We start from the raw sequence: 12,606 nt of genomic DNA on the forward strand, positions 1-12,606 counted from the left end.
GTTGCCAAAATCTTAAGCTCTGCCTCTCTACCTTGCTTTTCTTCTTTAAGCCTTAAAAACTGACCTTCTTGAACACTTTTGGTGCTCTGACCTAATACCTCTTTGGATAGCTTGGCATCATACTTTGTTTTATAATGCTCCTGTGAAGTCTCTTAGGATGTTTTGCAACATTAAAGGTTCTCTATAAATATAAGTTATCTTTGATGTTGTACATGGACAAATCTTTTAATTGTGTTGTTTGTAAGAATTTCAATTATTATTAATTCAAAATGCGTAAACATGATTCGTAATTGAAATTATGGGATTGCTTTACTACATTTTATTGCTGATATCTAAGATCAAAGTTCCAGTGTTGAGCCTTTACCATGCTTTAGTGTGTGAATATGTTATTAAATTATAGTGCTATTATTTCATGTTGATCTTGATGTTGATACTTTCTTTTTGATTTATCCCACAGTGGTCTAATAGTTCCAGAGGTACATGGGAATGAGACTATACCTGAAGTAGTAACCACATCTGGCTATGCATTGCTGCACTTTTTTAGTGATGCTGCTTATAACTTAACTGGATTCAATATATTTTATTCGTAAGTACAATTAATATACTGCAATTATACTTGAGCACGTTTTGTTTTACAAAGGAATATAGGACTTGGGAGTTTGTTCAAAAGATAAGCCCTTTATCCCAGGAATGAGTCAAGTGAACCTTCTCTGAACTGATTTAAAGCAATTAAATATTTTTTTCTGTAAGGGGACCAAAACTGTACACCGTATTCCAGATGTTTTTAAAATTCTTTCTTGGGATGAGGGCATTTCAGGCTAGGTCAGTATTTATTGCCCATTCCTAAATGCCCTTGAGAAGATGGTGGTGTGCTGCCGACTTGAACTGCTGCAGTCCATGTATTGTAGAAACACTCAGAAAGCTGTAAGGAGGGATTTGCAGGATTTTGATCCAGAATAGCACCAACTCGTGGAGAGTATGTCTGTCGTTCCCGCCCCCCCCGCCCACCCCCCACAACTCGATTCACATTGGCTCTACTTTTGCTAGGGCTCCTCAGTGTCACTTTTGGTCAAATACTGCCTCTGTGACAAGAGCAGTCACTATCCGCTCACCTCTGGATTCAGCTTTTTTGTCCATGTTTGGACCAGGGTTGTAATGAGGTCAGGAGCCGCGTGCTCCTATTGGAACCCTAATTGAGCGTCAGCGAGCAGATTATTGTTAAGCAAGTGCCGCTTGATAACACAGTCAATGACACCTTTGACAGGGTCCAATTTGTCCTTTTTGTGGACAGTACGTATCTAGGTAATTTTCCACATTATTGGGTGGATGCTAGTGTTGTAGTTGTACTGGAACATCTTGGCTGGTTCTTAGCTAGAACGCGGCTAGTTCTGGAGCTCAAGTCTTCAGTACTATTGTCAGAATGTTGTCAGGGCCCATAGCCGTTTCAATCCTGTGCCTTCAGCTGTTTCTTGATATCACATGGAGTGAATCAAGTTGGCTCTGTGGGCTCACCAATGCCCTGTATAGCAGCAGTAATACTGGCCTACTTTCATTTTCCATTCCCCTTACAACAAATGCCAACATTCCATGCTTTCCTTATCGCTTGCTGTACCTGCACACTAATGTTTTGTGATTAATATACCTATTCACCAAAGAAGGAATTGGTTGATGTTGAGGCTGGAGAAGGGTGTGTAGATAGCCTGGGTCACATTGAGATCCAAAAAGACAAGGGGCGTCATTCTCCGACCCCCCAGAGGGTCGGAGAATGGCCGTTGGCCGCCGTGAATCCCGCCCCCGCCGGTTGCCGAAGTCTCCAAAGGGAGAAAAGTCGGCAGGGCGATAATGGCGCCGCTGCCGTTGGAGAATGGCACGGGTCTGCGCAAGGCAGCCGATTTTCGGCCTGCCGATATTCTCCCTTCCGGATGGGCTGAAGTTCCGTCGACGTGATGACCGTTCACGTCGACGTAAATTAAACCTCCTTTTCATCGGCGTGACCCTGGGGGGTTGGCTCTGGGCAGGCGATGGCGTGGCCGCAGTCTGAATGTGTGAGGAGAGGTGTGTCTCGGGTTGTGTGTGTGTGTGTGCGGCGGGGGGGGGGTGGTTAGAGTGGGCTGGGCTCCGGGGGAGTGCCGGGAGGGGGGTCCGTGCTGGGGAGGGGGATGGGGGGTCCGTGCCGGGGAGGAGGTTGGGGTCCGTGCCGGGGAGGAGGTTGGGGGGTCTGTGCCGGGGAGGAGGTGGGGGGGGGGGGGGGTCCGTGCCGGGGTGGGGGATGGGGGGTCCGTGCCGGGGAGGAGGTTGGGGGGGTCCGTGCCGGGGAGGAGGTTGGGGGGGGGTCCGTGCCGGGGAGGGGGATGGCGGGTCCGTGCCGGGGAGGAGGTTGGGGTCCATGCCGGGGAGGAGGTTGGGGGGGTCCGTGCCGGGGAGTAGGTTGGGGGGGGTCCGTGCCGGGGTGGGGGATGGGGGGTCCGTGCCGGGGAGGAGGTTGGGGTCCGTGCGGGCAGGAGGTTGGGGGGGTCCGTGCCGGGGAGGAGGTTGGGGGGGGTCCGTGCCGGGGAGGGGCATGGGGGGTCCGTGCCGGGGAGGAGGTTGGGGTCCGTGCCGGGGAGGAGGTTGGGGGGGTCCGTGCCGGGGAGGAGGTTGGGGGGGTCCATGCCGGGGAGGAAGTTGGGGGGGTCCGTGCCGGGGAGGAGGTTGGGGTCCGTGCCGGGGAGGAGGTTGGGGGGGTCCGTGCCGGGGAGGAGGTTGGGGGGGGTCCGTGCCGGGGTGGGGAATGGGGGGTCCGTGCCGGGGAGAAGGTTGGGGGTGTCTGTGCCGGGGAGGAGGTTTGGGGGGGTCCGTGCCGGGGAGGGGGATGGGGGGTCCGTGCCGGGGAGGAGGTTGGGGTCCGTGCCGGGGAGGAGGTTGGGGGGGTCCGTGCCGGGGAGGAGTTTGTGGGGGTCCGTGCCGGGGAGGGGGATGGGGCGGTCCGTGCCGGGGAGGAGGTTGGGGTCCGTGCCGGGGAGGAGGTTGGGGGGGTCCGTGCCGGGGAGGGGGATGGGGGGTCCGTGCCGGGGAGGAGGTTGGGGGGGTCCGTGCCGGGGAGGAGGTTGGGGGGGTCTGTGCCGGGGAGGAAGTTGGGGGGGGTCCGTGCCGGGGTGGGGGATGGGGGGTCCGTGCCGGGGAGGAGGTTGGTGGGGTCCGTACCGGGGAGGAGGTTGGGGGGGTCCGTGCCGGGGAGGAGGTTGGGGTCCGTGCCGGGGAGGAGGTTGGGGGGGGTCCGTGCCGGGGAGGAGGTTGGGGGAGGTCCGTGCCGGGGAGGAGGTTGGGGGGGGTCCGTGCCGGGGAGGGGGATGGGGGGTCCGTGCCGGGGAGGGGGATGCGAGGGCAAGTGAGTTGGTCCACCTGGCCAGGTGCCAGCCTCCAACAGTTGGACCCATGCGGTCCATGCCACCTGGCTGGGGGGAGGAGGGGATATGGGCAATGATGACATGTCGTCGTTGCCCTCCCCCCACCAGGCCATCATGTTTTCCGATCATCCAGCGATGTTGGCCGCCGTGGCGGCAGCCGCTAATGTCTATGTTGCCCTGGATGAGGAGGAGGAGGAGGAGCGTGCCAGAGAGGCGGCGCAGGCTGCCGCAGAGGGACTGGCGGCAGCCGCCCAGGCTGGAGGGACACCTGACCGACAGGACGAGGAGGGGGAGGAGGACGTCGCGGCCCCACGGCAACGGAGGCACCCGAGGGCACCCCGTGTGTACCGGCCCCGGCAGTCATACCAGGACCTCATGGACCGGGAATGCAGGAGGAGACTCCGGATGAGGAGGGAAACCGTGGCACACATCTGCCACCTGCTGGCACACCTGTCACCGCGTGGCACTGGCGGGGGACACCCTCTCCCCGTGTCCGTCAAGGTTGCGGTGGCCCTGAACCTTTATGCAGCGGGGTCATTCCAAGCACCGAGTGGGGACCTGTCCGGCATATCGCAGACATCGGTGCATCCGGGCAGTGACAGATGCCCTATATGCCATGGCGCACCGCTACATCTGCTTCCCTGCGCCCGTTACCCAGGCAGTGTACACGACTCATACGTGTTGTCGCGGTCATCCATCCCCGGCATGTACGAGGGATGCCATCCCTGGCTGAGGGGATGGTTGCTGGGCGACAGGGGCTACCCATTGCGATCGTGGCTGATGACGCCTATACGGAGGCCACGCAATGAGGCGGAGAACCGCTACAATGATGCCCATGTAGTGACAAGGGGAGTGATAGAGAGGTGCTTTGGCGTGCTGAAGATGCGTTTCAGGTGCCTGGACCTCTCTGGGGTCGCCCTCCAGTATCGGTCAGATAGGGTCGGCCGCATCATTGTGGTGTGCTGCGTCCTGCACAACATAGCCCAGCAGAGGGGCGATGTGCCGCAGGCAGAGGAGGGCGGAGTGGTGGAGCAGCAGGAAGAGGCGCAGTCCTCCCCAGCTGAGGGGGATGGGGGTAATGTTCAGGGCAGACGGGGTAGACACAGGCGGGTGGCTGTCCACCGTTACCCCGCTGGTCCAGCGGGCACGGGACAGACTGATAGCTGCCCGCTTCACTGACTAGATGGTCGTGGGAATCGGGTTGTATGGCCACAGACCGCACACCATGGCAACAGCCGACCACCCACACCCCCCACCCATCCACCCACCCAGCACCCTCACCCCCCTCCCCAACCCCACCCGCATGCACACCACCCCCCCCCCCATTGCCGATCCACCTGCGGCACAACGGGCCGGCTCACACAGTTGCGGGTGGACGCGTGTCTATTGCAGGCCATGGAGGATGATGACAACCCGCCCTGCGGTGAGCTGCTGGCTCCACATCGTTGGACTACGTCTGACCCATGGCCACAGTACCACCATCCACCCGGACCATCCCTGCATGCGGCTGTGACACTGCAGCGCACGGTCCCGTCCTCTGCCCGGGGGGATGTTGATGGCGGCCCAGGGGAAACGGGGCAGACTCACCTGGGGCTGAGGTAACACCACCCCTCACACACACACATGCGCTCAACGTACATGACACCCCCGCACGCTTTGGACAGAGCACAAAGGCAGCTTCTGTAGGTGTAACATTGACTTTAATAACCAAAGGAGTTCATGCACGTGCCCTCGCCCCTAAAACTCATCTGTGCCCTGCACCCGTGCCAACTTACTCAGTGTCTAATTGTTTGGCCTTACGGGCCCTTTGACTACGTCTACGTGGTTCCCCAGACGGTACAGCAGAACTGGAGGTGGACTCCTGTGATTCCTGCCCTCTGACACTGGATCCCTTTGGCGGCCGTTTCCTGGTGCGTCCTGGCCTAGATGGGCCAGGCTGCGGCCCGGGCGACTGGGATGGCGAGCTGCCAGCCTGTCCTGCCCGTTGCCCACCCGATGCACCTGGGGCGGAAGGGGGGGAGTCCGAGGTGTCGCGGTGTTCCGGGACCTCCCCTACATGGGGAGCCAGGACGGACCACACCACCTCCTCCTCCCTCGGGGTGCCCGATGGCCCCCAGGCCTCTACATGGGTGGGGGATGCGAACGGACTGGCCATCCAACGCCCCCCCGACATCTGGCGCTGCCAGTCCTGGAGGCCCGTGCTGGTATCGGCAGGGGTCTGCAGGTTTGCAGCCATGGAGCCCAGGGGGTTGGCAAACCCTGTCTGTGACAGTGCGACGCCGGCTCGCACATGGCCACTGGCGCCGATGCCCTCAGCGATGGCCTGCAGAGACTGGGCCGTGGCCTGCTGAGACTGGGCCATGGCCTGCTGAGACTGGGCTATGGCCTGTTGAGACTGGGCTATGGTGTTGAGCGCCTCTGCCATCTGGCGCTGGCACTGGCTCATGGCCTCCTGTGAGAGGGCCGCCATGTCCTGGGCCACAGACGCCGCCTGCACGGATAGCCCCAGGCCTCGCAAACCGTTCCCCATGTCTGACACCATCGCACCCATTGCCTCCACCGCGGACGCCACCCTTGCAGTGTCGGCCTGGGTGGCACGCATGACCGGCACCACTCCCAGCTCCTGGACGCGGGTGGACTCCTCCACCTGCGACTGCAGCCGCCGCAAGCCGGCCGTCACCCTATTCGCTCGTCTCCGGGTCAGTGGTTGCATCGGATCTATGTGTGGGTGTGGTAACTCCAGGAACCCGGGATCCATCTGGGCGGCAGATGTTCGCTTGGGCTGGGCTGCCCTCCGACCGCTCGGCCCCTCTGCTGCACCTACCTCCACCTGCTGTACCGGGACGGCTGTGTTGTGCGCACCAGTGAGTGTAGCAGACGCCTCATCACTAAAGTGCCCAACCGAGGTGAGTGTTTCTGCGATGGTGGAGGGTGTTGGTGACAGCAGTGGCGTTGTGTCGTGCTCTTCGTCCCACTCTGAGTCCATGACACTTTGGGCTGGGGGTTCGTCTCCACCCATCCACTCTGAGTCACTGTCCGGTATTTTGTCTTCCTGGGTAGTGCTGTCCCGGTTAGGGGTGTCCTGGGCAGTGCTGTCCCGGGTAGTGGTGTCCTGGGTCGTGGTGTCCTGTGTAGTGGTGTCCTGGGTAGTGGTGTCCTGGGTAGTGGTGTCCTGGCTCGGATGTGACGGGGGCCTGTGACTGCCCCCCTCGTCGCTGGGTGGTCGCTCCCGCATGTGACGGCGGTGTCGTCTCCCTGTTGCTCCAGGTCTCTCCGTCTCCCATGATGTGCGAGGGTAATCCTGCGGGCGTCGCTTGCTGGAGGGTCCGGGTCTCTCTGTCTCCAGTGGCCTCCGAGGGGCATCCTGCGGGCGTCGCCCACTGGAGGTTCCGGGTCTCTCTGTCTCCCGTGGCCTCCGAGGGGCATCCTGCGGGCGTCGCATGCTGGAGGGTCCGGGTCTCTCTGTCTCCCGTGGCCTCCGAGGGGCATCCTGCGGGCCGTCTGCATCTGCGGGGATGGGTGACTGGACGTTTGGTTCTGCGATACACAATGACGCATGCATGGTTAGACATCAGGCAGTGATCAGGTGATATGGGGAGGGGGATATAGGGGAGGGGGGATATGGGGACGGGCTGTCGGTGGCTCACTTGCTAGTACGCCCCGACCTCTGCATCAGCAACCTCCCGGTCCTCAGGTCCGCCAGCCAGTTCCAGGGCCCTTTCCACGTGTTTGGTCAGTGGCCTCTCATCAGCGGGGCCTCCTCCAGTCCTCACATGCTCCCTATTGTTGTGTGCGCGCTTCTCCTGTGGTGGGGGGGGGGGGGTGGCAGGGGTAAAAGGCACACTGTTAGGCAGGTATATGAATGCACGCCATCGGTTGCGCGTGCATTGCAGAGTTTAAGGTTAGGGCTGGATTCACTTGGGGATATGGGGGAGGGGGGATATGGGGGAGGGGAGATATGGGGAGGGGGATATGGAGGTGGGATATGGGGAGGGGGGATATGGGGAGGGGGGATATGGGGGAGGGGGGATATGGGGGAGGGGGGATATTGGGGAGGGGGATATGGTGGATTGGGGAGGGGGGATATGGGGGAGGGGGGATATGGGGGAGGGGGATATGGGGAGGGGGGATATGGGGGAGGGGGGATATGGGGGAGGGGGGATTATGGGGAAGGGGGATTATGGGGAGGGGGATTATGGGGGAGGGGGATTATGGGGGAGGGGATATGGGGGAGGGGGGATATGGGGAGGGGGGATATGGGGGATATGGGGAGGGGGGATATTAGGGAGGGGGGATATGGGGTGGGGGGATATGGGGAGGCTCACCCTGCCTGCTCTGACGAGGTCGTTCACCTTCTTGTGGCACTGGGTGCCTGTCCGTGGTGTCAGGGCCACAGCGGTGACGGCCTCTGCCACTTCCCTCCACAGACGCCGGCTGTGGCGTGGGGCAACTCTGCGGCCGTGTCCGGGATACAGGACGTCCCTCCTCTGCTCCACTGCGTCCAGGAGCACCTCCACATCCCGTGACTCGAACCTCGGGGCTGAGCGGCGGCCAGCCATCCAGTCGGGTGTTCCGGTCGGGTGTTCCGGTCGGGTGGGGGGGAGCAGCGCGGCCTTATGAGCTGTCACGCCGTGCGGCGCGTATGACGTTGCACGGCATGAACCACGTGCGCAAGCGTGGTTCCCGTTACGTCGCTGCTAGCCCATTTCGGGCCGGAGACATTCGACCCATTTTTCCGACGTGACGCAAGTTGGATTTGCGCCGTTTTTTGGGCCGATCGGCGGACTTTGCGCCGATCACGGAGAATTTCGCCCAAGGTGTTGTGCGTCTTGAAAAATATTAAGGTAGGTAAGTCCTCAGGGCCTGATGGGATCTACCCCAGAATACTGAAGGAGGCTAGAGAGGAAATTGCTGAGGCATTGACAGAAACCTTTGGATCCTCACTGAATTCAGGTGATGTCCCGGAGGACTGGAGAATAGCCAATGTTGTTCCATTGTTTAAGAAAGGTAGCAAGGATAATCCAGGGAACTACAGGCCGTTGAACCTTATGTCAGTGGTAGGGAAATTACTGGAGAGAATTCTTCGAGACAGGATCTACTCCCATTTGGAAGCAAATGGACGTATTAGTGAGAGGCAGCATGGTTTTGTGAAGGGGAGGTCGTGTCTCACTAACTTGATAGAGTTTTTCAAAGAGGTCACAAAGATGATTGATGCAGGTAGGGCAGTGGATGTTGTCTATATGGACTTCAGTAGGCCTTTGACAAGGCCTCTCATTGTAGACTGGTACAAAAGGTGAAGACACATGGGATCAGGGGTGAGCTGGCAAGGTGGATACAGAACTGGCTAGGTCACAGAAGGCAGAGAGTGGCAATGGAAGGGTGCTTTTCTAATTGGAGGGCTGTGACTAGTAGTATTCCGCAGAGATCAGTGCTGGGACCGTTGCTGTTCGTAGTATGTATAAATGATTTGGAGGAAAATGTAACTGGTCTGATTAGTAAGTTTGCAGACGACACAAAGATTGGTGGAAGTGTGGATAGCGATGAGGACTGTCAGAGTATACAGCAGGATTTAGATTGTTTGGAGACTTGGGCGGTGAGATGGCAGAGAGTTTAATCCGGACAAATGTGAGGTGATGCATTTTGGAAGGTCTAATGCAGGTAGGGAATATACAGTGAATGGTAGAACCCGCAAGAGTATTGAAAGTCAGAGAGATCTAGATATACAGATCCACAGGTCACTGAAAGGGGCCACACAGGTGGAGAAGGTAGTCAAGAAGGCATACGGCGCCAGGCTAAGCCTGATTCAGTTTAAGGTATTGCCAGGCTAAGCCTGATTCAGTTTAAGGTATTACACAGGGCACATATGACTGGAACACGGCTCAGTAAATTTTTTGGGGTAGAGGATAGGTGTGCGAGGTGCTCGAGAAGCCCAGCGAATCATACCCATATGTTTTGGTCATGCCCGGCACTACAGGGGTTTTGGATGGGGGTGACAAAGGTGCTTTCGAAAGTAGTAGGAGTCCGGGTCGAACCAAGCTGGGGGTTGGCTATATTTGGGGTTGCACAAGAGCCGGGAGTGCAGGAGGCGAAAGAGGCCGATGTTTTGGCCTTTGCGTCCCTAGTAGCCCGGCGCAGAATATTGCTAATGTGGAAAGAAGCCAAGCCCCCGGGGGTGGAGACCTGGATAAATGATATGGCGGGGTTCATAAAGTTAGAGCGGATTAAGTTCGTCCTAAGGGGGTCGGCTCAAGGGTTTACTAGGCGGTGGCAACCGTTCGTCGAATATCTTGCGGAAAGATAGATAGGGGAGAACAAAGAAGGCAGCAGCAGCGGCCCAGGGCTTGGGGGGGGGGGGGAGGGATGGGGGGGGATGGGGGGGGGGGGTGGCCTGAGACAAGGCAGTTGCCAATTAGGGCTAGTTTTTATTTTTTATTTTTTGTTATTTAATATTTATTTATTTGTTGTTGTTTTTGTTTAAATTTAAAAAAGGTCATTATTATCTGTATTGTTACAATGTTGTGTAAAGGATGCACAATGTACTGTGTTGGTTGACCAAAAATTTTCAATAAAATATTATTTAAAAAAAAAAGAAGGCATACGGCATGCTTGCCTTCATTGGCCGGGGCATTGAGTATAAGAATTGGCAAGTCCTGTTGCAGCTGTATAGAACCTTGGTTGGGCCACACTTGGAGTATAGTGTTCAATTCTGGTCGCCACACTACCAGAAGGATGTGGAGGCTTTAGAGAGGGTGCAGAAAAGATTTACCAGGATGTTGCCTGATATGGAGGCATTAGCTATGAGGAGCGGTTGAATAAACCCGGTTTGTTCTCACTGGAACGACGGAGGTTGAGGGGCGACCTGATAGAGGTCGACAAAATTATGAGCGTCATAGACAGAGTGGATAGTCAGAGGCTTTTTCCCAGGGTAGAGCGGTCAATTACTAGAGGGCATAGGTTTAAGGTGTGAGGGGCAAGGTTTAGAGGAGATGTACGAGGCAAGTTTTTTACACAGAGGGTAGTGGGTGCCTGGAACCCGCTGCCGGAGGAGGTGGTGGAAGCAGGGATGATAGTGAAATTTAAGTGACAAATACATGAATAGGATGGGAATAGAGGGATATGGACCCGGAAGTGTAGAAGATTTTAGTTCAGGCGGGCAGCATGGCCAACATGGGCTTGGAGGGCCGAAGGGGCTGTTCCTGTGCTGTACTTTTCTTTGTTCTTTGTTCTTTGATCCAGCTCCCTCTAGCATATGCACTTTTTCTTGCCAAAGTGGAAAAGTTCACATTTTCCCATGTTATACTCCATCAGCCAAACTTTTGTCGACTCACTTCATCTGTCTAGATACCTTTGTAAATCTGTACCTCCTATTGACAACTTACTTTCCTACTTACTGTTATGGGTAAATTTAGTTCCCATATATTTAGTTCCTCATCCAAGTCATTGATGTAATTCAGACTTGTCCAAACATTTTGGTCTGGTGACATTTGCATATGTTTCTTATCCAAGGGCCGATGAGCAAATCTTAGAAAGATGAGGGTTGGCAAAACAATAAATTGAATTTCAGAAAAAGTTGAGGTTTTTAACAAAAGAAACAATTGTAGAACATGTAAATCAATGTCATAGCAATAAACTATTGAGTTAAAAAAGTGTAAATGACAAAATTTGCTAGAATTTTGGAGAGTCAGTGGGCGGGATTCTCTGACACCCGGCCGGGTCGGAGAATCGCCGGGGGGCTGCGTGAATCCCGCCCCCGCTGGCTGCTGAATTCTCTGGCGCCGGGGATTTGGCTGGGGCGGGAATCGCTCCGTGCGTGTCGGCGGCCGTTGGCAGCGGCCCCCCCCCCCCCCGTCGATTCACTGGCCCGTGATGGGCCGAGTGGCCGCCCGTTTTTGGCCAGTCCCGCCGGCATATGTTACACCAGGTATTTGCTGGCGGGACCTGGCAGCGCGGGCGGCCTCCGGGGCCCCCGGGGGTGGGGGGGGATCTGGTCCCGGGAGGTGCCCCCACGGTGGCCTGGCCCGCCACCGGGACCCACCGATCCGCGTGCGGGCCTGTGCCGTGGGGGCAATCTATTCTTCCGCGTCGGCCGCTGTGGTCCTCCGCGATGGCCGTCGCGGAGATGAACCCTCCCTGCGCATGCGCTGGGATGATGCCAGCACACGCTGGTGCTCCCACGCATGCGCCAACTCGCGCTGGCCGGCGGAGGCCCTTCGGCGCCGGTTGGCGTGTCGCGAAGCCCCTTCCCGCCGGCCGGCGCGGCCCAAACCACTCCGGCACCAGCCTAGCCCCTGAAGGTGCGGAGGGTTCCGCACCTTTGGGGCGGCCCGACGTCGGAGTGGTTCACGCCACTCCTTCGCACCGGAGTTACCCGCCTCGCCGATTCCCGCAGAATCCCGCCCAGTGTGTGTACCTGCATGTATGTGTTGGTGTGCGGCAGTGAGTGAGTTAGTGAGAAACTGAGACTGGACATAAAGCAGACTCTTACAAACACCTCCACTCACCAAAGTCACTCACTCATTCGCTCCCACTCATTCAGCCATTCACTCCCACACGCCGACACACTCCCCTACCCACTCCCACACCAACACATTCACTCAGTTCCATACCCACTCACTCAGTCTCTCTCTCGCACATACTCAGTCACTTGCACTCACTCACTCACTTACACACGCTCACACACATATACACTCGCACGCACACTCATATGTGTGCACTTGCACACGCATGCTCATATGCTTGCATTCACACACGCACACTCACACATATACACATATGCACTTGCGTGCAATCGCACACTCACATGCTTGCACTTGCACACTCACATGCACACACTTTCACAGAACACTCACAAGTGATGTGCACTCACGTGGTGCACACTCACACGCATGCACTCCAGCGCATGTGTACTAAAACACACATGCACTCAAACGAGCGCGCACTTACTAGTTAGCCTAAATTATTTCGGGGGGCCACATAGATGGGCTTTGTGGGCCACATCTGGCCCCTTATACCCTACCTTGGCCAAACCTGATGTAAATTTTAAATAGTTAAGCCCTCTGCACCACTGGTTACAGCTTGTCAACCAGAAAAAAAATCCATTTATGTCTGCTCTCTGCTTCCTATTCACTAACTATTCCTTTATCCATGCTCTATTACCCTCTACACCATATTCTCTTACATTTTCTACATTTTCTGTGACTTCAGATAAACAGGGACAATA

The 12,606-nt window shown here is 56.9% G+C and overlaps 1 protein-coding gene across 2 annotated transcripts in view; it reads left to right on the forward strand.

Annotated features, from left to right (window-relative positions):
- atrnl1b (attractin-like 1b) overlaps positions 1-12,606 on the forward strand; it is a 1,392,850-nt gene that overhangs the window by 138,917 nt on the left and 1,241,327 nt on the right. For both annotated transcript variants that reach the window (XM_072479459.1, XM_072479460.1), the window contains exon 4: positions 458-586. In XM_072479459.1, the coding sequence (XP_072335560.1) occupies positions 458-586 (129 nt within the window). The remainder of the gene's footprint in view (positions 1-457; positions 587-12,606) is intronic.

Source organism: Scyliorhinus torazame, chromosome 16, assembly GCF_047496885.1.
Source record: "Scyliorhinus torazame isolate Kashiwa2021f chromosome 16, sScyTor2.1, whole genome shotgun sequence".
Lineage (NCBI taxonomy): Eukaryota > Metazoa > Chordata > Chondrichthyes > Carcharhiniformes > Scyliorhinidae > Scyliorhinus > Scyliorhinus torazame.